The sequence below is a fragment of the Heteronotia binoei genome, chromosome 8, assembly GCF_032191835.1.
Source record: "Heteronotia binoei isolate CCM8104 ecotype False Entrance Well chromosome 8, APGP_CSIRO_Hbin_v1, whole genome shotgun sequence".
Lineage (NCBI taxonomy): Eukaryota > Metazoa > Chordata > Lepidosauria > Squamata > Gekkonidae > Heteronotia > Heteronotia binoei.
In genome coordinates, this window is record NC_083230.1 from 95,315,277 (window position 1) to 95,338,625 (window position 23,349).

Consider the following 23,349-nt stretch of genomic DNA (forward strand, 5'->3'; position numbering starts at 1 on the left):
GCCAAGACACCTTACTGAAAAATGCTTCCAGTTGATTAGGAGATGAGTCAAGGTCAGATCACCACACTCTGCAGACACAGAGCCATAACCATTATGATCTGCATTATCCCAGAACACCTGTATTCATTATCATTACACTTCCTCAAATCCCTTTCACTCCTCCTGCCCCCACTTTCTGGCCCCAGAACTGCCCCACTTTTCCACTGTTTGGAGTAGGCCTAGAGAAGAGTATATGCCCCAGCCATTCCTCAGTTTTTCAGCTAGGGTCTTGCTGTGGGCGATTCTTCTGTGGGAAGTTAATGCCACTGGTTATTCACCTTTTAAGAAAAAACAAAACAACTGAACGGCCTACAACTTGTTTGTCAAAGTACACACATCCATCCCCCCTTTTTTACGATTTCATCTCCAAAATAGAAAGAAACAAGCTTCATCAAGACAGCAGTTCAAATTTATTTTTTGTTCAAAAAAATAACTCCAGCCACATGCAACCCCCCATGGATTAAAAAAAATAATGCCCATAACCCAGAAAGGAATCTTGTAGTTCATCTTATACTGTTTCAGGTTCATAAGGCCTGGAAATTTTAAAAAACTAATAAAAAATACTTTTAAGCAGGGCCATTTATTATAGAAAAGGCCCAGGAGGAACTCATTTGCATATTAGGCCACACCCCCTGACACCAAGTCAGCCTGAACTGCATTCCAGTGAATTCCTGCTAAACCCGCCCCCCTTGCTTTTAAGTTATTTTTTAAAAAATGTAAAATCTATGCCACTAAGGAGAAAAAGAAGACAGACACATTGCTGCCACTTCACATGACCATGCACTGGGATACTTGCTTGTATTCTATGACATACTCTGGGTAAATCTGATGCTTTTCAAAGATGACAAAAATGGAAGGCTCCAGAAGGTTGTTCACGCAGCTGTCGTAAAAGCTGTTGCACTGGTCAGATCTGGGTGGAGGGCGAAGGTAAGCTGCATTCCCTTGAACATAGTCTCCGACTAGAACTCTAGCTACAAACATTGTCTTGAAGCTGGTATCTGGCTGGCAGTACTGATGGGAGTAACTGGCATCCTTGGCGAAATAACTTCCTAAGAGAAAAGATGCCAGTTAGATCCAAGCCTTTCAAGCCGGGTGGCTATATAAAACCAGTGTCAATTTGATGCCATGATTTTACTAACTGTAGTACATACTATGGTTTTTTGGATATCCTATCCTGTGAATTGTACTGACTTACTGTGTAATCTCCATAAGACACAGTGAGAAAGTGCACTACAAATAATGTAAATAAATACTAATTCCATTTATATATAGTTTTTAAAAAATTGACAGATGTGAACTATTAACATTTCATTATGTTTCATTATATAAAAAGTTCAGTTTTATATTCTTATTAGAACAGTGTCCCTTCATCTGTGGAATAGGGAGAGGTGGTGGACATATGGTTAAAAGCTCATGCATGAGGAGCAATGTTCCCTCTAAGGAGAGTTAGTGTGAGCTAGCTCACAGTTTTTTAGCATCCAACTCACACATTTTTGCCTTAGCTCAGGAAGGATGGCTCCAAACCAAGCTAATTTATGCAGTAGCAGGCAATTTTAATACCAGTTGCTCACAAAGTAGATTTTTTGCTCACAAGACTCCACAGTTTAGAGGGGATACTGATGAGGAAAACCCCATTCAGTTGCTTCAGTGGTTGTGGTCAAATGGATGCTGTGTTCCTTCGCACAATGAGCCGTGTCTAACTGAAATGGCTGCCTGCACAACACATTTCATATTTTTATATTTGTCATTTACACCCCACGTTTCTCCCCACAGGGACCCAAAACACCTAACATCATTCTCTGCTTATTCTCACAAAAACCCTGTTAGGTAACTCAGGCTGAAATCATAGAAATGGCCCAAGGTCACCCAGCAAGCTTTCACAGACAAGCAGGGTTTCAAACCTGGGCCTCCCAGTTCCTAGTCCAACACTAACCACTGTACCAACGACACTACTGTTACTAGTGTTACTAATCCCCAGGTAGGGCCTGGCGTTCTCCTGGAATTACAACTGATCTCCAGGCAACAGAGGTCAGCTCCTCTGGAGGAACTAGCAGCTTTAGAGACTGGAATCTCATGATGTCACATGCTTGCTGTGCTAGGGTTGCCAGGTCTGACTCAGGAAATAGCTGGCGATTTTGGGGTGGGGCCAGGAGCAAGGTTGTGACAAGCACAACTGAACTCTGAAGGGACTTCTGGCCATCACTTTTAAAGGGACCACATTCCTTTTAAATGCCTTCCTTCCATTAGATATAATGAAGGATGGGGGTACCTTTTGAGGTGCATAGAATTGGACCCCTGGTCCAATCTTTTTGAAACTGAGGGGAGGGGGTTTGAGGATAGGCGCTAGATGCTATGCTGAAAATTTGGTGCCTACATCAAAAAACAGCCTCCCACAGAACCCCACAGATCAATTTTCCATTATACCCTATGGGGACTCAATCTCCATAGAGTATAATGGAGTGCCCAGAGGACATTCAATCCAGTTTCTGATAACCCTGAAGTGCAGGGAGAGCCTCCAAACCAGGGAATCCCCTGCCCCCAACTGGAGACTGATAACCCTATGTGCTCTTGCCTCTGCCCAGATACCACCCACCCCTATGTAGCAGCTTCCTTTTCTTGGATGCATTATGGCTGGAGTCATCAGCATTTTCCCAGGATAACAGCCACCCTGTTGCTGCTTGTCTGCCGCTAGTATCTGGTTTCATCTGCGGGCACACATTCCAAAAAATATTGGGGAGCACTTGTCAACTTGTGTCTGATTCCATCTTATGAGTTGCGTTAGCTAATATTGCATAGGTTTTAATATTGTGTAGATTATGTTTTAATTGTTTTCAACTTAAATGTATATACCTGACAGGCTGGAAGACTGCGCAAAAATCAATAAAATGAATTTTAACTGGGATAAATGTAAAGTTCTGCATTTAGGTAGGATGGGGAAACTTGTCTTAGCAGTAGTATGTGCGGAAAGTATCTAGGGGTCTTAGTGGATCATATGCTGAACATGAGTCAACAGTGTGATGCGGTGGTTAAAACGGCAAATGCAATTTTGGGCTGTATCAACAGAAGTATAGTGTCCAGATCACATGATGTGATGGTATCGCTTTACTCTGCTCTGGTAAGACCTCAACTGGAGTATTGTGTTCAGTTTTGGGCACCACATTTTAAGAAGGATATAGACAAGCTAGAACGAGTCCAGAGGTGGGCGACAAAGATGGTGAGGGTCTGGAGACCAAGTCCTTTGAGGAAAGGTTGAAGGAGCTAGGCATGTTTAGCCTGGAGAGGAGGCGGCTGAGAGGTGATATGATCACCATCTTCAAGTACTTGAAGGGCTGTCATATAGTGGATGGTGTGGAATTCTTTTCTGTGGTCCCAGAAGGTAGGACCAGAACCAATGGGTTAAAATTAAATCAAAAGAGTTTCTGACTCAACATCAGGAAGATCTTCCTGACCGTTAGAGCAGTTCCTCAGTGGAACAGGCTTCCTCGGGAGGTGGTGGGCTCTCCTTCCTTGGAGGTTTTTAAACAGAGGCTGGATGGCCATCTGACAGCAATGAAGATCCTGTGAATTTAGGGGGGAGGTGTTTGTGAGTTTCCTGCATTATGCAAGGGGTTGGACTAGATGACCCTAGAGATCCTTTCCAGCTCTATGATTCTATGATTTACTGTTGTAACCCACCCTGAGCTCTGTGGTCCAGGGAAGGGCAAGCTAGAAAATTAATTAATTAGATAGGAAGCCCCTGCACTGCCTGGCAACAGACACCCCTTTCAGCACCTTTTCCATATAATGTCCCATGGGTCCCACAGATCCTCCAGTCAAAGTTCTGCCCGCAGATGTCATGCAAGTGAGATGCGCTGGTACCATGGAACAGGAGCCTTTCATCTACCGTTCTCCCTCCATTCTTCTTTCTCATCTGCTCTTTCTGCCTAGAAATAGAAGTAGCTACATTTTTAAAAAATTAGTGAAACTAAACAATAAGCAAGCACATATTTGTATAGCCTTACTTTTTAACAAGGAGCCCTGTGGCGCAGAGGGGCAAGCTGCAGTACTGCAGTCCAAGTTTTGCTCATGACCTGAGTTCAATCCCAACAGAAGCTGGATTCAGGTAGCCAGCTCAAGGTTGACTCAGCCTTCCATCCTTCCAAGGTTGGAAAATTGAGTACCCAGCTTGCTGGGGGTAAAGTGTAGATGACTGGGGAAGGCAATGGCAAACTGCCCCATAACAAAAGTATGCCAAGAAAATGTTGTGATGTGAGGTCTCCCCATGGATCAGTAATTACTTGGTGCTCAAACCTTTTTACTTTTTAACAAATACCAGCCCCCAAAGCACCTAACACCCATATTATTTTTTAAAATTAATGGGTTATATATTATGTTATTTTAGTGATTTACTTGAAGAAGGACACTGAAGAGGTGGATAGAAATAAATAAATAATAGGTCATACAACACCAGAATCAGAAAGCTATCGGGGTCGGTAGGGGGCTCACTATCAGCTGGACTTAGTCTGATGGAGGGTCCCTAAACACAATTTAATCATTCAGCGCTTGGGGAGAGCAACACTGGGGATTGAAGATATTTAGTAAGTCTTTCCCAAATATTTGCAAGCACAATTCAATACAGTTGTCACTTAATAAAAGTGTTCAAATTTGTAAACTAGCAGCTCTTAAGAAAGTATTTTACTGTTATGTGCTCTTACTGTATCAAGCACTGAGAAGTTTCAGGAGCAATGCACCATGACTTGGTTTCATTTGAAAACTTAAAGGTAGAGGTAGTCCTCTGTGCAAGCACCGAGTCACTGCCAACCCATGGGGTGACGTCACATCATGACATTTTCTTGACAGACTTTTTATGGGGTGTGTGACGGAACCGGCCCGATTCTGCCTTCAGACCCAGTCCCGTCAACTCCCTATTGAGTCGCCCACTCCTGGAGGGAGCTATTTCTCCTCCGGCCACTTGGGCTCGCTGCCACCACCTGCTCAGTCTAGGGGTTCAGATTGAGAGGAACAGGACTCCCAATCCCCCTCTCCAGCTATGAGGCCAGGCCTCAAGGTCCTCTGCCACCCTGTACTTGGGTATCACAGAGACCACAGCACTTCTTCGGGGAACCCCTGGAGGATTGGCACCTTATCCAACTGCATGCCTTCCCCCTTCCCCGGGGCCCCCTTCATAAAGCAGCGTGGTCTAAGCGGTCGGGATCTATGTGGTACAGAGTTTGACTGCCAGCATTCAAAACAGAAAAAAAAAAGTTTAATAAGAAGAGAAAGAAAATAATTAAAAAAAACCCAGTTACATGTAAAAGTTTAGCACAGCACCTGATCAGCAACAAGAAGACAAATAAAGGTGGATTTAAACGCATCTGTTCATCCCTGGTGTAAACTGGCCCTACCTTGTGAATGACTGCCTTGGGGCCACCCCCACAGGCAGGACCCAGGCTACCAACCTTTCTCCTTCAGCGCCAGCTGCGGACTGGCTTTTTCCTGCCTAACTCAACTAAATAAAACAAAAGAACTTCCTGCCCCTCTAGGAGGCTTTCCCCCCTAGAGTTGCTGGTTTAACTCCAGAAGGGAGGAGGGAATGAGGGGAAGGCTAAAGAACTTCCTGCCCATCTAGGAGGCTTTCCCCCTAGAGTTGCTGGTTTAACTCTGGAAGGGAGGGGGTGGAGTGAATGGAAGGCTAGGCCGCCCAGCCTGCCTAGTAGTTTTATGTTCCCCTCCAACCAAGCACCAACATCAAGATGGCGTTTCTCCACAGGGTGGTTTGCCATTGCCTTCCCCAGTCATCTACACTTTACCCCCAACAAGCTGGGTACTCATTTTACCGACCTTGGAAAGATGGAAGGATGAGTCAACCTTGAGCTGGCTACCTGAACCCAGCTTCTGCTGGGATCAAACTCAGGTTGTGAACAGAGCTTGGGCTGCAGTAGTGCAGCTTACCACTCTGGGCCACGGGGCTCATTTTGGAAACTTATCAAGCCTTGATAATGTCTGTTTAGAAATAAACAGAGCATAGTGGAAGGAAAGAAGCAAGCAGCACAGCAGATTCCTTAGAGAAAAACTGGTGCTCCTTCCCTAAAAATGGCACCCAATTTCCAGTGGTTTCCTTGGTTTGTCTTTGCCTCTTCAATCTGCCAAAACCTCTCCCCTCACTTCAACAGGTGGTGAACTGCCCACTCTAGTGACCATCTACAGTCTAAACTAATGTCCTTTGATAAAGGTCCTGTTCATAGCAATCAAGCCAGCCAACTTCAAAACACTGCAATCAGAGCTCTACATGCTGTACACCAAAATCTGTACTAAGGCTGACCAAATGCTTATTTTATATTATACAACCCAAAGCCAGGTTTGATGTCAAATGACCATGACTGTGCAATCCTGCGGTACCACCTCTCCCCATATGCACCCCAGAGATTGCTGTGTTCCGCTTTGCAGCATCTTCCGACCATTCCTGGCCCGAAGGATGTTCGACTTGCCTTGGAAAGGGCCTTTTCAGCCTTGGCTCCGGCCTGGTGGAATCAGCTCCCTGTGGAGATCCGGGCCCTACCTGACTTACTGCCATTCGTAGGGCCTGCAAGACGGAGCTATTCTGCCAGGCCTTTGGTTGAAGCATCAGATGTCCTTATTCAGGGCTTTTATTGTAGCAAGAACGCCTTTGCGTATTAGGCCACACACCCCTGATGTAGCCAATCCTCCTGATTTTGGAGGATTGGCTACATCAGGTGGGTGTGGCCTAATATGCAAAGGAGTTCCTGCTACAAAAAAAGCCCTGTCCTTATTCCATCTGCTTGGCCTCCCTTGCCTGTCATGATGTCATCTTATCTTAATTTTATCTTTATTATTACACCTTTGGGCCTACAGCTGTACTGATTTATGGAATGTGCCCAATGTAAAACCGCTGCCTAGGGTTGCCAAATCCAATTCAAGAAATATCTGGGAACTTTGAGGGTGGAGCCAGGAAACTTTGTGGGTCGAGCCAGAAGACATTGGTGTGGAGCCAGGAGCAAGGTTGTGACAAGCATAACTGAACTCCAAAGGGAGTTCTGGCCATCACATTTAAAGGGACCGCACACATTTTAAATGCCTTCCCTCCATAGGAAATAATGAAGACTAGGGGCACCTTCTTTGGGGGCTCATAGAATCGGACCCCCTGGCCCAATCCTTTTGAAACTTGGAAGGTCTTTTGGGAAGAGTAGCACCAGATGCTACACTGAACATTTGGTCTCTCTATCTCAAAAAACAGCTGCCCCCCTCCCCAGTCCAGATACCCGTGGATCAATTGAACACATGATCATATGAAGCTGCCTTATACTGAATCAGACCCTTGGTCCATCAAAGTCAGTATTGTCTTCTCAGACTGGCAGCGGCTCTCCAGGGTCTCGTCTTCTTCTTACATACAGTATGTCACAGAAGTGAGTACATCCCCTCACATTTCGTAAATATTTAAGTGTATCTTTTCATGTGACAACACTGAAGAAATGACACTTGGCTACAATGTAAAGTAGTGAGTCTACAGCTTTTGTTGCCAGCTAGACATGAATGGCTGTGTGTTGCGAAATTTTGAGGGGACAGCACATTTACACTGTTACACAAGCTGTAGACTCACTACTTTACATTGTAGTCAAGTGTCATTTCTTCAGTGTTGTCACATGAAAAGATATACTTAAATATTTACAAAATGTAAGGGGGTGTACTCACTTCTGTGACATACTGTATCTCTCCAGGTGAGGAGATCTGGAGGACCTCTACTTGACAAGGGCACTGTGAAAACAGTCCTTGAGCAAAGGCTCACCTGAGAGATCACAGGCTCACCCTTCCATTTAGAACTCACAACCTGGATCTCACCACTGGTCTCTTGCCTAGGCAAGAGGGAGACCATGGTTCACATAACAGACTACAGGTCAATGTCTCCTGTACAGCTTTATTGCCTGTACAGGTTGCTAGGAGTCTTCCAAAGAATAGTTAGACTTTGATTTGCTCCAGCAGGGCACTCCTTATCTTCTTAAGAAAGAAGGCACAGTCATGGTCATCTGACATCAATTAGTTCCGCTTCAACTGTTTGGATACCTGAATTTAAATGTAGCCGGTATTCTAATTTAAACCAAGTGGACCACGTCAGCCCAAACTGAGCCCAGTCCCACCAGGCATTTAGCACTGGAGGTACTTTCTAATGGCCTTTTGCATCCGCTGCAACTTAACTCCCAAATCCTGGGCTTCTAGATTCCCCCTTCACCATGGCTTGGATTCAGTGTAAGCGTTCCTTCCCTATTTCTGCAGCTCTCCCCTCTCCATAGCAGTCCTTTCTGACTCCAGGATATTTTATTTCTGCAGCTGCAGGAACTGCATGGAGTTCTGGTTGTGCAGGTTACGAAGGGGAGAAAGGGTGCTTAATCGATCCTTCCAGCCTCTTCTGTCAGTGGAGTTTTACTGCCTCCTAACTAGGATTGCCAGCTCCAGGCTGGGAAATTTACCTGGAGATTTTTGGGGCAGAGCCTGACTAAAGCAGGGTGTGGGGAGGGGAAGGACTTCGATGGGATATAATGCTGTAGAATCCAGCTTCCGAAGCAGCCATTTTCTCCAGATGAACCGATCTCTGTTGCCTGGAGATCAGTTGTAATAGTGGAAGATCTCCAGCCACCACCTGGAAGTTGGAAACTCTAGTGCTGGTCCATGCACTTATTACTCCACACAGGTCCCACAAACCTGGGAATAAGCTCAGCCTGGGGGTGCAAATGGCTGCTGGTGGGATGGGAGAGCCAGAAGACTTGTGGCAATTCCAGATAATGGATTGCAGGATCTGACCATATTTCTAAAAGCCCATGTTAGCCCTTCCATTACTTCAGAAACTTGTAATAAGCTACTTGACTAGAGTGGAACAGGAAAAAAATGAAACCTAGAATGGATCGCTCTGTCCTACCCCATTCAACTCCTGGAAGAAATAATAACTGTTCATAGCCACATGGGGATGCCAGGTCATGAACCCAGAAAGCTTTGTAAGCTATCACCAATGAATGGAGAAAGGAACAGAAGGAGAAGATGAGCTCCATGTCAGTTACAATAAGCAAGAAAATGGGCGCATGATTACAAATCCTCTTCCTGACCCAAATCCTTATGCAATAATCATTGATCTCAAGAATACCATAAAGTAAAGGTCCAATACAAACCACTGAAACACTTGCCAAAGAGAAGGGTTCTGATTTCTTAGGAGCCTCCGGATCATAAAACCTTCCATTGACTTCTCAAATAGTTCTTTGATTTCATTATATTCTTTAGTAGAACTGGAGACCACCAGCAGCTGTGTGTCAACAAGTGGAAGAAATAAATTAGCTCTTGTGAATTCCTCCATGCTTTTCAATTTTTTTTTTCAAATTCTAAATAAGGCTACCAAGCTGCTCAAAAAAACCAAACACATAGAATACACATAAGAAGTCAAGGGCAAAACAAACTAGCATAGTAATAAAACAAGCAGGTAAACATGGGGGGGGGGGGTGGATCAGCCTAAAAAGGCACAGCTGACACATGCAACTATTCCAGACACCCCTTTTTCTGTATGAGATTTTACCCTATAGTAGACTGATAACAGAATTACTCCTAGGGTGTGGTTACCACAGCAATCACTTTCATGCATAGCACAGTAACTGCAGCATCTAGATCTACTTCCCAACTTTCTCATCCCCCAGTTCTAGAACGTCTTGGTCCAAAAGGCAAACATGGGTCAAAGTTAGTTCAGCATCCTATTCTCCATCATGGCCAAATGGCTCTGGAGGGCTCACCGCAGAGGCCCTGCGGATAGGACTTCCTCCTGTTATAACTGGCATTCAAAGCTGTGCTTCTGAACACAGAGGTCGCATTTAGCCATTATGGGCATCTGCAGAAAGGGATAATCTGGTGCCTACGCCAATTGCCACTACATCCCACAGCAGTCAGTTCCACAGATTAAGTGTTCTGTGAAGATGCTCTATTCTGTTTGTCCTGAATCAAGTGCTTCTAAAGGAGTGCTGTACTAAGTTATGGTGTTTTAGGAGGCCAACAAAAGGATCCTCCCCCTCTTCATCCATCCCCTGAATCATTTTATAAACCTTTATCATGCTCCCCTTTAGTTGATTCATTTTTAAACTGGGAAGACCCTAATGCTTTAATAGTTTCTCACCCATTTAACATTTTGGTTCCCTCTTTGGCACTTGTTCCAGTGCTGCAGTGCCATTTTTTAAGATACGGTGACTTGAAGGGCACACAGCATTCCAAGTGTGGCTGCTAGTACTAAAGCATTACAACAGGGGTGGTCAAACTGCGGCTCAGGAGCCAGGTGTGGCTCTTGCACACACATTGTGTGGCTCTCAAAGCCCCCACCACCCCGTCAGCCAGCAAGGCATTTGCCTCTTTAAATCATTTCTCCAAGCCAGCTGGCTGCTTGGAGAGTGAATTTAAAGTTGTTATTTTTCCACCTCTCCCTCCCCCATCTATTTGCCTGCCCACCTGTCTGCCTTCCTGTCTTGTGGCTCTCAAACATCTGACATTTATTCTATTTGGCTCTTAATGTTAAGTAAGTTTGGCCACCCCTATACTACAATACTGGTCATCTTATTTTGTGTCTCTTTCCTAACAACCCCAAGCCTAGGAATTTGCTCCCCCCTCCCCCGCTGCTGTGCAGCAAGTCACCATTTTCATCATGATTCCAAGTTCTTTTCTGGTCATTCACCACCAGTTCAGACCTCATTGGTGTACAGGTAGAGTTAAGATTGTTGCCCCATCCTCCTAAAATTGGGGCAGATCTTCTGTTCTGAACTAAAGAGGCAAGGATAAGTTAGCAAACTCAGTTTTCATGTAAAACCTTACACTTAAGCAAGGAGTTTCCTTTCCTTAAAACAGGAAGCAGCACAGAAACCTGAAGGCTAAAAAACCTGCTCAAAGCAAGCAGTTCACTTGTTATGACCTGGATAGCCCAGGCAAGTATGATCTCATCAGATCTCAGAAACTAAGCAGGGTCAACTCTGGCAAGGATCTGGATGGGAGACTTCCTTGGAATATCAAAGCTGGGAGACAGGAGCAGCTTTATTCAGCCACCTCTCTGAATATCGTCCAGGCCCCCAGTAGAGGTCAGTCATCAGAGGTCACCATGACTTCCAGGTGCACACACACACATACTCACACACATTAAAAATACAAAACACCCCAAAGAAGCAGGTTATCAGAAGCAGGGCATGTTAGAAGAACAGAACGGTGATGTCTCTTCTGTTTTAACAATTTATTGATATCATATGGTTATACAACTTAGTTATTTCTTAATTATCTCAATATTAATCCGTATGACATTTCAATCCCCCCTCCCTCCAATGTTGTATTTTAACAATTCATTAATAACCTACGGTTATGATGTTTAGTTATATCTTTTCTATCCCTAACCCATATGATATTTTCAATCCCCCCTCCCTCCGTTATTAGACTTACCCCGAAGTTATATATTTAAATCCAAATATAAAGGTATCCCAAACCCATCAAAACACACTGTCTTTTTCTTCTCATTCATATTAAAAGATTGTCCAATGTCTTTTTACGTTCCATTCTAACTCTATATATTGAACGGTGATGTCTCTTGCTCAGTCCTCTGAGACTACAAATACCATAGAGCAAGTTAGATAACTAGGTTCATATCAGTCTCCTTCTGTCTGGTTCTGCTTTCACTCACCCTCTCTAATCAGTAGAATGTAACTCAGGGAACTTTCTTCCTGTTTGTTCTCCTCCTCTTCCTTCTTTTTCTTTCCTGTCTCTCCTCCTGAATTGAACTAAGCAGATGGCCTACTATAATCCAAAGCCATCCAGTTAGATATAATAGTTTAGACATTCTTTCTCTCCATTACAGCTATATGTTATTGAAGGGGAGCCCCTGAATAATTAATTGATACCCCCCATAATAATAATTGCCATATTGAATAAGAGTATGCTTTGCCTTCAAACTAAGGTGTCTGATGCAATTCTGCCGTTAGAAACTAACCACCACCCACCACCCACCACCCAGCGACTGTGAGCCCAGCTGGATGATCAGATAAGGGAGCGGCCTCCTAGAAGCGACTTGCTGCAAAAGATAAAGTAAAGGGGCCATGTCATGGAAATTTACTAGGAAGAGCTCTGTGAAGGCGGGATCTTTGAAATCAGATAAGCTTGGGCCAGCCTACTTGCTTGCTTGCTAGAAAACTGTATGCACTCAGGGAAATGCCTCTCAGTCATTTTGGGGGCCATTCCCGACTGAGTCCTCCTTTTGGTACCAAAAAGTAAACCCGCTTCAAACCAGTAATCTTGTGCGGACCTCGTTATTTCTCTGCTTCATTATGTTTCTTTAAATAAATACACCAGTACTGGTTTCTTAACTTAAAGCAAAAGGCTCTCCATGCAGTTTGTGAGATAGTGTGGTAACCATTAGACTAGACCACGCAGCTCCACTGAAGCTCAGAAGGAGCACTGTGCTAAGTGAAGGTAGGGACGGCTGCCTGAACAGTCCAGCCATCCTAAACCAGACCAGGCCTCAGACAATACATGCTGTATCCTGACTACCACTCAAGCCAGTTCACATGTGATGAAGTCACCATGAGGTAAATGTCACAGTGGATTTTGTCACTTCCTGTCTGCCCTACTGAATGCTCAACACTGAGACATCCGACTGGCAACTTTTGGCCAAAGGTAATACAAGCCTGCAGCATGACTTGGGCCAAAAGGTCTCCTGGCAGATCTCTCCCCCACTTTGCATTCAGGGACCTCTTGCAGGAAACCACCCATATGCTGCATATTAATACCTTATAGCCTATGTCTGGCAGTGCTGAATGGTCCCAGCTTGAAGGAAATAAATGGAAGGGAAGAGGAGAGGATTCCAAGCAACACCTGGAAATGAAAGAAACAAAGAAAGCCCATTACACCAGCATTCTGTAGACAGCCAGTTCACAAACACTAAAGGCTGCAACTGTCTAAAAATTATACTGGAGACTAGGAGCAGATACAAAGGGAACAGAGATCTACTACCTTGAAAGGAACAGAAAAACGGGGATTATAGCACCTGCAGTTTCTCACACTGGAATGAGCAGAACAGCACCTGCTGATATCCCTCTCCTGTACAGTCACTAGGAGGCAGCAGATCTTTGTCTCCTTTTATGCTAAGGGGCAAGATCCTGAAGATCCGTGACCCAATTGCCCTATGCATACAACTTAGCTATGGGAGGAGTCTAATATAGACTAGATTTAAGAAAAGGAAAGAATTTTTTTTAAAACCCTTTCCCCTATGTAGTAGCACTTTGCCAACCTGGAAATGCTTAGCCCCTCATCCCACTGCTGATTGTTTAAAATGGGAGGGGCGGGCGGTAGGTCCTTGCCCTCCAATGTAACCCAGATTCATATTAGAGGCCTCAGCACCCACTTTTTGCTGTTACGAGGTATAGCTGGGGACCTGATCTCAGATTCTGAGCATCGAATGTGGGCTGCCCCTTAGTTATCCTTACTGTGTGTCAACTCAGTCCTAAATCTCTCCAACTTGTATCTGATGAAGGGAACTCCCAAAAGCTTATACCCTAGGAATCTTGTTGGCTTTTAAGGTGCCACAGGACTCAAATAGAGGTCTACCCAGCTTTCCACTGTAAAAAGTGGGCACCCTACGGCACAGTCTCAACACTGCACTTCTCAGCATGTTTCAAATTATTTGACTACTGGGGGAGGGGAGAGGAACTGAATGCCTCTCAAAGAAAGCCAGACACACAGGATAACAAGCAAAGAAATTTCCCATCAGAACATGTTGAATCTGTTCTCCACACTTCCAATAACCTAGGGGACAAAAACTGCAGTCTATCAAGTAGGATTAAGAACATTAGCAAAATGCACTGTCATGGAATCCATGGTCCAACTTGTGGCTAACTAGTCATACACTGGTGGCTCTTGACAAAGGATGTACATCTGACAAGCATCAGGAGGACACACTTGGCCAGTTCAAGGGAGCCAATATATTTTTCCCTTCATATTGCTGCCATGTATGCAGTCTTTTACTGGCATGTTTGCCCTCGGCCACACAGTGAAGGTCCTTGGGTTCCGGCACCATGTTTTTAAAAAATCTATTGTCCCCAATCCTCACCCACTTTCTAAATACACTTAATGGGCAGCAGGAAAGGTGCCAGCTGGCAGCATTACCCCCATAGGCACCATATTGGAGCTCCTGCTATATGCACAATGCTTAGTGTTAGGACAAAGGAGGATATCCAGTACCCCTTTCCATGTGTATGTTCACCTCCAAAAAACACAAGCCTGGGCCATCGGCAGACCTTCCTCCGGGTTTGATAGTGTAGGTTTCTCTGGACCATGTCTGGAGGGAAAACAGCAAGGATTAATATTAAACTTGCTTTTGGCACCAAGTAACAATTCATTTAATGCTTCAGCATAGATATAGATTATTACAGAACAATACAATGCTGGCCTTTCTCATAAGATCTGGACCTTGCTCTTTATTCCACAGTGTCACTGCCTCCCTCACATTCTTCACGTAACTATAGATAAGACATGGGGGGGGGGAGGTGAGATTAGGTCCCAGATGCAAATCTCTGCATAGCACAGAGCTTTCATGATAGAGCCAAGGTAGGGCAGTACTTCAATTATCAGATTAGGACCAGGGAGAAACAGCAGCCCTGAAGCTTAGTGGATGACTTTGGGCCATGCACCCATGCTCATCTTAACCTACTTTGTAGGGATTTTGTGATGATTAAAATTGGTGGAAATGACATCCACGGTTTGCATCCTGCAACCCATCAAGTAAAGGTGCTGAGAGATGCTAATTTTCTCTTGCTATCCCCTCCCCTACAGACCTTTCTGACCCCAGGAAAGTTGATTCCAAGGGCTGCAATGCCTAATAAGGAGAGCGGAGGAAGACAGATAACTTCACTCCTGAGAGGATCTTGTTTCCATCTCTCCTCTGCAAAATAAACAGTCCAATCTGACTGGCTGGTGACCATTCCTAAGTAGGGATGGGCACAAACCAAATTATGAAATGAAATTAGTCATGAATCATGCTTGGTTGGTGGTTCAAGCCATCTCACTCCCCCCTCAAACCTCCCAGGTGCCTTGGGAAGGTTTGTGTGGTTCATGTCAGGAGATATGCTGGTGCTGGGGGTATGGAGAAGGCATTTAAAGACACTGTGGTCTCGTTGAATCCTTTCTCCAAGCCACGTTGTCCATAGAGTTGGAAGGGACCTCCAGGATCATCTAGTCCAACCCCCTGCACGATGCAGGAACTCAAATACCTCCTCCCCTCACATACCCTTCCTCCCTTCCTCCTCACAAGCTGCCTAATTCACAGAATCAGCATTGCTGTCAGATGGTCATCAAAACCCCCAAGGAAAGAGAGTCCACCACCACCCAAGGAAGCCTATTCCACTGAGGAATTGCTCTGTTAAGAAGTTCTTCCTAATGTTTAGCAGAACACTCTTTTGATTTAATTTCAGCTTGTGGTGATTTAATTTCAACGATGTGGTGGCACAACTTGGTGAGTCAACTCAGAAGGCATTTAAATGCCTTCTGAGTTCCTTTCCAAGCTATGCTGTGGCAGCGCAACTTGCAAAAACCACACTGCTGCTACCTTTCACATCATGACCCTCAAACCGGTTTGTGGAGGTTCCTGATTTGTGAAATCCCATGAACCTTCATGAACCTCCATTTTCCTGGTTCCTGCCCATTCTGTAAAGAAGCCTCTAACAAAGGACAATTATTTTCTGTAGTAAATTAGCCATTTTTAAGTTTTATGAAGACCGAGACAGATAAAATCCCATGACATAGTTCATGACACTTTGTGTGAAGAAACAATACAAAGGTAAGAGTAACTGATAAATCGCTAGCACACAGAAATACACACAACCTACCTCGGAAGTTGAGTTCATACAGCTGAGAACCAGCACTAAAGAATACAATGCCTCTCCGATCAGCTAGAAAAGCAGCCTCCAAGTCAGAAGAAGATATTGCAGCAGCACAGTGTTCTGAATGCTGCAATAAATTGTGGGAGTGGGAAGAGAGTGAGAAAACCAACAACAAAATTCACACTGTTAGCCTGGACTGAATAGGAATTCTACAACATTCAACAGATTATAGCTCCTAGCCCACCATGCAACATAATGCCCATCTCGTGAGCCCATCTCGGAGGAGCAGTTACGGTGAAGCGGAGAAGAGGCGGCAGCAGCGCAGCGGTGTCGCCCACTCCGCCTCTGAGGTGAAATCAGAGAAGGGGAGGGTGGAGGGAAGGAAGACATTTAAAAAGGTGTGTCGTCCCTTGAAATGCGATGCCAAAACTCCCGTTGGGGTTCAGTGATGCTTGTCACACCCTTGCTCCTAGCTCCATCCCAGTGTCTCCTGGCTCCACCCCCAAAGTCTCCTGGCTCCACCCCAAAGTCCCCAGAGATTTCTTGTATTGGACTTGGCAACCCTATGTGACCACATGCCCTGAGCCTGCGTTATGTGACCACATGAGCCTGCTTCAGCAGGGAGGGCAGGATATAAAGCAAACTAAACTGACTAAACATTTAAAAAAGGCTTTGCTTAGGCCACATATAAGCAGTTGCAGAGGCTTATGGGAACAAATCCCTAGAACTGCACATGAAATTTAAAAGTCTGTAGTTGCATTGTATATGACTCGCACTGTTTTCACAATGTCAATTAATGGAATTTAGTGAATATTTGTGACTGTATTTTCCTGAGTGAAATGGGAAAATTCATTTGCAAAGGATCACAAATGGCCACAGAATGTGATTAAAAGCAGCTTCAATCACCACACGCTGCTTTTGCATTCTTTGAATGTAAAGACGTTTTTATAAATAATTTGCATAACATGTTTTGGAACTAAGATATCAATGCAAGAAAACCACCTGGGTTTGGGGTCATCAGCTCACCTTTTTGCCATATTCAATCCACTGGCCAGTGCCATCCAGCCAATACCAGATGAATTCTACTCTGACAATAGAATCCAAGAGCATGACCACGGGTGTCAGGTCTGCCTCCTAGTTCCAGTCATGGTCTGAAGAGTTCTCGGATTGCAGCACACATCAGAAAGGAGTGCAAATAAGTACTGTAGCTGATCCAGACTTTAAACCTGAAATACCAAGTCTTATTTAGATCCTGCGGGGCTACTAGTTCATTGGATATTAAAAATTCCAGTGAAAGAGCTGAAGTAACTTGAAATAAACAATGGCAGGAAAACAAATCTGGCAAGCACGAACACTCATTTTATCTTTTCTGTTTGTTACATTTTATAGAACAAAGTTTGAATCCAGTGGCACCTTTAAGACCAACTAAATTTACTTCTGGGCAGTGCTCCCTCTAAGCTGAGCTAGTGTGAGCTAGCTCACAGATTTTTAGCCTCCAGCTCACACATTTCTGTCTTAACTCAGGAAGGATAGCCCCAGAGCACACTAATTTATGCAGTAGCTCACAACTTTAATGCCAGTAGTTCACAAAGTAGAATTTTTGCTCACAAGACTCTGCAGCTTAGAGGAAACATTGCTTCTGGGTATAAGCTTTTGTGTATATGCAAACAAAAGCTTATACCCAGAATTAAACATCACTGGACTTAAAGGTGCCATTGGACTCAAACTTTGTTCTGCTGCTTCAGACCAACACAACTACCCACCTGAATCTATCACATTTTATATCCATCCTTCTTCAAAAAAGCCAAGATGATATACCGTAAATATAGATTGTGTTCCAAGACTGACCAGTTCCCTCATTGATTGCCATGACAAACAAACTCATGTGTCTTTCCCTACATATCAGCAGTTCCAAGCTACAAAGTCAGTCCCCCCCTAAAAAGCAGATTCACATATTTCAAAGAACATGGGGGAACAGGGAGGCTAAGGAACCCACCCTGTACCTGGGTAACAGACATAGAAGCGGCAAGCTCTCCTCAGTTCCCTTGTATGTAGCGCTCAATTTGATGGGACTCTAGTATGCATGGAGAAGCAGCTTCATCATCTCCCTCCCAAACATACACACACTCCTTTTTCTGATCTGCACTGGTCTATGGGGGGAGCCTAACTAGTCTGTTGGGGTAACCACAAGAGTTCAGATTTCCCCAACAGGCCAAATACCGTAGCACCCTAGGATTGCATCTGTTTGGGAAATGGTAAAGAACAAAGTCTCTTCTCCACACATACAATATTCCATCCATCTTCTGTATGGCCCGTGGGCCTTATCGGAGTGCCATAGTCATGAAACTAGCACCACACATAGAGACATGCAAGTCAAGAAAGTGTCCTTCCAGTTTTTCTGTCACCACCTCTCTCTCCACACTCCTTTTTGATCCTCCTAAGGCACATTCCTAGTTTATTTATTTTATTTAATTTCTATCCCTCCCTCTCTACAAGCAAGCTCAGGGCAGGTCACAACATAAGAGTTTATAACAATAAACTATGTTAAAATCCCCCCCAAAATCAGTCAAGATCACAATAAACAACAGTATGTCATTCTAAAGATACTCTGTCCCAGCCCTGCTTCAGATTTTAATGACTATGGCCTAATCCATGGGTTCCCAAGTTAGATAACTCAATGCCAGTGCTTATTTAAAAAAATTAGTATTGTGGCAGTTTTAAGCAGGCAGTTTTAGCAGTGTGTGTGTGTGTGTGTGTGTGTGTGTGACAGAACTGATTTTTACTCATCATTAAAGGTTTAAGCGGGTTTCAAAATGTACAACAACAACAACAAACACAAGCCTGTATCAGATTAAAAATAAGGCAAAAAAGAGATACAAAAATAACAAACAAAACCAGTCATATACAGCTATACATTGGATAATCAATCCTTGATTACCAGACTCAAGAATAAAGCAATCTTTTCAGTTATTTCAGATGACAAATCATTCAGAAGACAGCACACTTTTGCAGTATCTGAGCATCATATTGAGCAGAATTGGGCCTAGTAATCTAAGGCGTATAGTATCATATTGGGAGCAGTAAAGAAGAATATGGGACAACGAATCATCTTGTTTTAAAATGTATTTTATTTTTAATCAGCTGCCCAGCATGCATATCTGGTTTAATGTTCATTTGGTGCTTTTTTCTTAAGCCAACAGGTGCATTTGATGAGCTTGAAAAATTGTTCAGTGTGCAGCAGAAACAGGATTCACCATAGCAACAAATTCCAGCCAACTGGTATTCTGAACAGCTGAAAGAAGGAAATGCCAGTAACTCCTTTTTTGCTGTTCGGGACTATAAGTGCCTGCTTCCAGCTAGGTGGGACTTTGCCAGACTCATTTATCTTAGTAAAAACTTTTGCTAATATAGGGGCCCAGCAGTTGGTCCTACTATGAATAAGATCTGAAGGCAGAAAATCAGGACTGGAAGTCTTCCCTAGTTTCATTTTGTTAATAAGGCTTCCTATTTCCTGTGTAGTAACTTCAGGTCATAAAGGTAGTTCTTGAATACTAGTTTGAGATAGGGCTACTGTCGGGTATGTATACATATAAAGTTCGGAGAAATACTGAACCCGAGTTTGTGGAGGAATGGGATGAAATGCTGGTAACTCTAAAAGTAACTCTAAAGTTTGACTCGCTTGCATAGCTGCTCAAAGAGAGGAGCAAATATAAATTTAGTGAGCCAGTTTTTAAGGAATTTCTCAGTTCCTATCAAATCTTTGCATACAGGTTGGGGACTGTAATGTCAATGACAACCAGGGCCTTTTTTAAAGCAGGAATGCAGTTCTGGCTGGCTTGGCATCAGGGGCGTGGCCTAATATACAAATGAGTTCCTGCTGGTTTTTTTCTATAAAAAAGCCCTGTGTGATAAGAAAAAGAGTTCCTGCTTGGCTTTTTCTACCAGACGACAACTCTGCTGTTTTCCTCTTCTTTCCCAACATCTTACATGTCTGCAGTCTCTGTCTGAAAACTGAGAGGGGGAGACAGACAGACCGTGTCTGAGGAACCGGCAAACTTTCATTCAGGAGAGGGCCCCTCAGAATACCCCATCTCCCCAGAAGGGAAAGATCTTCACTGTCCCCACATGGGGGGGAAGAGAGAGACCAGCAGCCCTTTCACAGTCAGCCACCCTCACCTCAGACCCAAAGGCATGCCTAGCATAGCAACCAACATCCTTTTTCTACACAGGAGCTGAGGTTGCCAGGTAAAACTAACCTAGAATTAAGCAACAGGGGAAGAACTAATGGGAGCATGTGAAGACAAGCAAGAGACCAGAAGGACTCTTTTCTGGCAAACACAACTGAGGGCCAAACTAGAAGCAACACTGGGAAACCCACAATCAAATCTTCCTATTTTTAATTTAAAAAAAGAGGAACACAGGATGGCTCCAAAAATAACTCCCTTCTTATTTTCATACTCATATAGATATCAACTTTACCCTGGAACCAGGAACTGCAAAAGAAGAATCAGGGTAGCAGGAAAGTAATTAGATTAGAGCAGAGAAAATAGCCAAGGAGGAAAGAGTTTAACATCAGTCTCCCCACCAATGTTCCCTCTAAGCTGTGGAACCTTGTGAGCAAAAACTCTACTTTGTGAGCTACTGGCATTTAGGACTGCTTGCCATTCCATCCTATTGTCTGATGAAGTGTGCTTCTAGCACACGAAGGCTTACATTCTGAATAAAACTTTGTTGGTCTTAAAGGTGACACTTGACTCCTACTTTGTTCTACTGCTTCAGACCAACACTGCTGCCCACCTGGATCTATGGCATTAAAGTTGTGAGCTACTGCATAAATTAGTTTGCTCTGGGGCCATTTTTCCTGAGCTAAGATAAAAATGTGTAAGCCGGAAGCTAATAAAAAAACCTGTGACCTAGCTCACACTAACTCAGCTTAGAGAACACTGCTCTCCACTACTCTGCTACAATGTGCTCTGCTAGCCACAAAGCTATCCAGTTACTACTCTGAGCTTTATTCCTTTCCAAATATTACACTGCAAATTCCTTGGGGCGGGGACCTGTCTCCCGGTACTCTAGAAGGCATCGTGTAGATTGACAGTATTATATGAAAGCTAACAGTCAGTTCCTGCATAAAATAAAATAAAGGCTCTTGTACACGCCCACCAGCAGTCTTCCCAAAATGCCTAGTTGCTGCCATGTCATAACTACAGACACGAGCTTTGAAACAGGAATTTTGTTGGCTCTTTAAGCACCCGTATCTAAGAGGCATTTGTCAAATGGTTCTTACCTGTAGGCTTCTCTAGAGAAATCCTGCAGTGACTCCCTTGCAAAAACAACCCGGGGGCGGGCAGTTCTTCTGGCTTCTGTTTCAGGTGAAAGTAACTCTATTCCAAACAATCCTTATTCGCCGTCCCAAATCAATCCGCCAACAGTTGAGAATCTTAACATTTTTGAAAAACTACTACCAAGCAAAACAAGGAAATGAGAATCTAAGTGCTGATCTCGACTATCGGGTGTCATTCCCGACGGATTCCAAATGGAAGATTCGCAAAGCCAACCCCCCCTCCCTTTACAGGCAACGCTTTTTCAGGAACCAACAGCCTCCCTCTTCAGATCAGCTCCTCCGCCCTCTCAGCCTAGACAGCACCGCCCCACAGCCGCCGGAGCTCTCACGGCCAGGGCAAGAGGGATCAGTCGCCTGCCTCGGATGCAAACGCGTTGTCCCTTAACTCATTCCGACATCGTGCTTGGAACTGTGCTGGCCAGCCCAAGATTCAGGCAAACGGTTCCAGCCAGCCAAAGTTGACATTGAAATGGGCATATCTGTTCCGGAACTGGTTTGATAGCAACCAAGAAAAACTCTGGGAATGTAGAAAAAAGTTTGAATCCAGCGGCACCTTTAAGACCAACGAGGTATCAACTTTCATGTGAACGCCCACTTCTTCAGATACATTGAAATGGAAGTTACCAGCTCAGACATATAGGTAGCGGGTGAGCAGTAAATTAGCATACAGCATAATAAAGATGGTTAACAGATTCAAGGACCAAACAAGCTTAGTTTTTATGGTTAGCATTTCGTTGAGTTTAATGGGGGGCGGGGTTTGAAGGCTATGAATATGTCAAAATTGGAAATCTATGGGCAGATACATAACTGTGGAATGCTGAGAGTAATTAACTGAGATAGATGGGCAGCCCTGTTAGTAGAAAAGAGCAAGAGTCCTGAAAAACAAACAAAATTTGTGACAGGGTATGAACTTTTGACACTGCTTACTTCTTCAGTAACTCAGAAAAGCTCATACACTGGGAATGGAAAAGAAAAGAGAGACTCTCCCTCCCCCCTTTTCAGAATTGGTCTGAATTGTCCTATGTTTCTCTTGCCCTTTATCCTACAACAGATGAAAACCTTTTTTGCTATTTGACTGGCTACCAGTTCTGCTCAGATTTGTTTTTAGAGTACAACAATTGTCATAATTAGTGCCTTTACAAAGAAGCCCCCGTACTGCATAGCCACCCACTGCACTTCAGGCAGGATACACAGAGCAGAGTGTCAAGATAGACTTTTAATATGTGGGCAAATTCATAAGGAAGAAGGCAATTCTTAAAATAATCTGTACCTTGACCACTTAGGGGCTTTACACTAGGCTTGGAAAGCAACTGGGAGCAATTAAGTTGTCAAATTGGTGTTGTATGTTCCAAGCAGCCTGAACTAATTGGAATTCTCGAAGTTACATTCGGAACCAGTTGAGCCAGAGTACTGTAGTGGCTGAGAAAAGGACCTGTGACTTGGGAGGTCCCGGTTCAAAGCTCACCACTTCCACTAACCCACTTCTTATGTTATTCAGCACCTCTTCATTTGCCTTATAAGGCAGCATTCTAATAGGTAGGTAGCTTCCCATTTATGTGGTGCTCAGCTAAGTATGTCCTGCCAGGTTTAGAGGAGAACAGACGGTTAAATTTTTCTAATAGCTTACAGATATTCTTTTTGATATTAAGTTCTGTTTGATGGTCCCATACTAGCTGCTGAAGTATATTCTACCCTCTTGTCTCTTCCAATAAATCCATAAGGGTGATTTCTTCCACATCTACCTGTCTGACTATCTGTAAGGTGGCAACCTCCCTAGAGTAATAAGGCTTCAACATATTCACATGACCAACTTCCACCGCTGGTTATTTTTAATCCTAGAAATATTGTATGTGATTAAGTCTCATCTATCGCTTACTACAAACCGTCTTCCCCAGGCTGCTTTCAACTTATTGGTTTTTACAGGTAAAAATACCATCACTTGCTCTCCCACTTCAACAGTTCTTTGCCTGGCATTCCTGTCTTACCAAAGTTTCTGTCTGGCCTGCACACTTGACATATTACTCTGTACCTGCCCTCATCATTTCTGCCCTCATACATTAGTTCAAATGGGGAGGATCCTGTGGATTCTTGAGGTACTTC

The 23,349-nt window shown here is 44.0% G+C and overlaps 1 protein-coding gene across 2 annotated transcripts; it reads right to left on the reverse strand.

The window, feature by feature from the left end:
* Nucleotides 1–430: 430 nt before the first annotated feature.
* LOC132576483 (protein mono-ADP-ribosyltransferase PARP12-like) lies at nt 431–21,545 on the reverse strand. Of its 2 annotated transcripts, none has more exons than XM_060245657.1 (8): nt 21,193–21,545; nt 16,932–17,131; nt 15,912–16,032; nt 14,269–14,365; nt 12,819–12,903; nt 9,206–9,325; nt 3,811–3,958; nt 431–1,088 (listed from the first exon to the last, which is right to left on the reverse strand). In XM_060245657.1, exons 2-8 carry the CDS (start codon nt 17,013–17,015, stop codon nt 808–810), a joined length of 936 nt encoding a protein of 311 aa, XP_060101640.1. In that variant the 5' UTR covers nt 17,016–17,131; nt 21,193–21,545; the 3' UTR covers nt 431–807. The 2 variants fall into 2 exon arrangements, with proteins under 2 accessions (XP_060101640.1, XP_060101639.1); XM_060245656.1 differs by having other exon boundaries at nt 3,811–3,962; nt 9,195–9,325; nt 21,193–21,527.
* Nucleotides 21,546–23,349: the final 1,804 nt, after the last annotated feature.

Bases quoted from the DNA above. Each gene is read 5' to 3' on its own strand.
- LOC132576483 (XM_060245656.1), bottom strand. From the start codon at position 17,015: ATGCTCTTGGATTCTATTGTCAGAGTAGAATTCATCTGGTATTGGCTG. The intron at 14,366-15,911 runs GTAGGTTGTGTG...TTTTCCCTCCAG, and splicing joins GTATGAACTCAACTTCCGAG to ACATGGTCCAGAGAAACCTA. The intron at 12,904-14,268 runs GTACTGGATATC...TTTCATTTCCAG, and splicing joins GAACATACACATGGAAAGGG to GTGTTGCTTGGAATCCTCTC.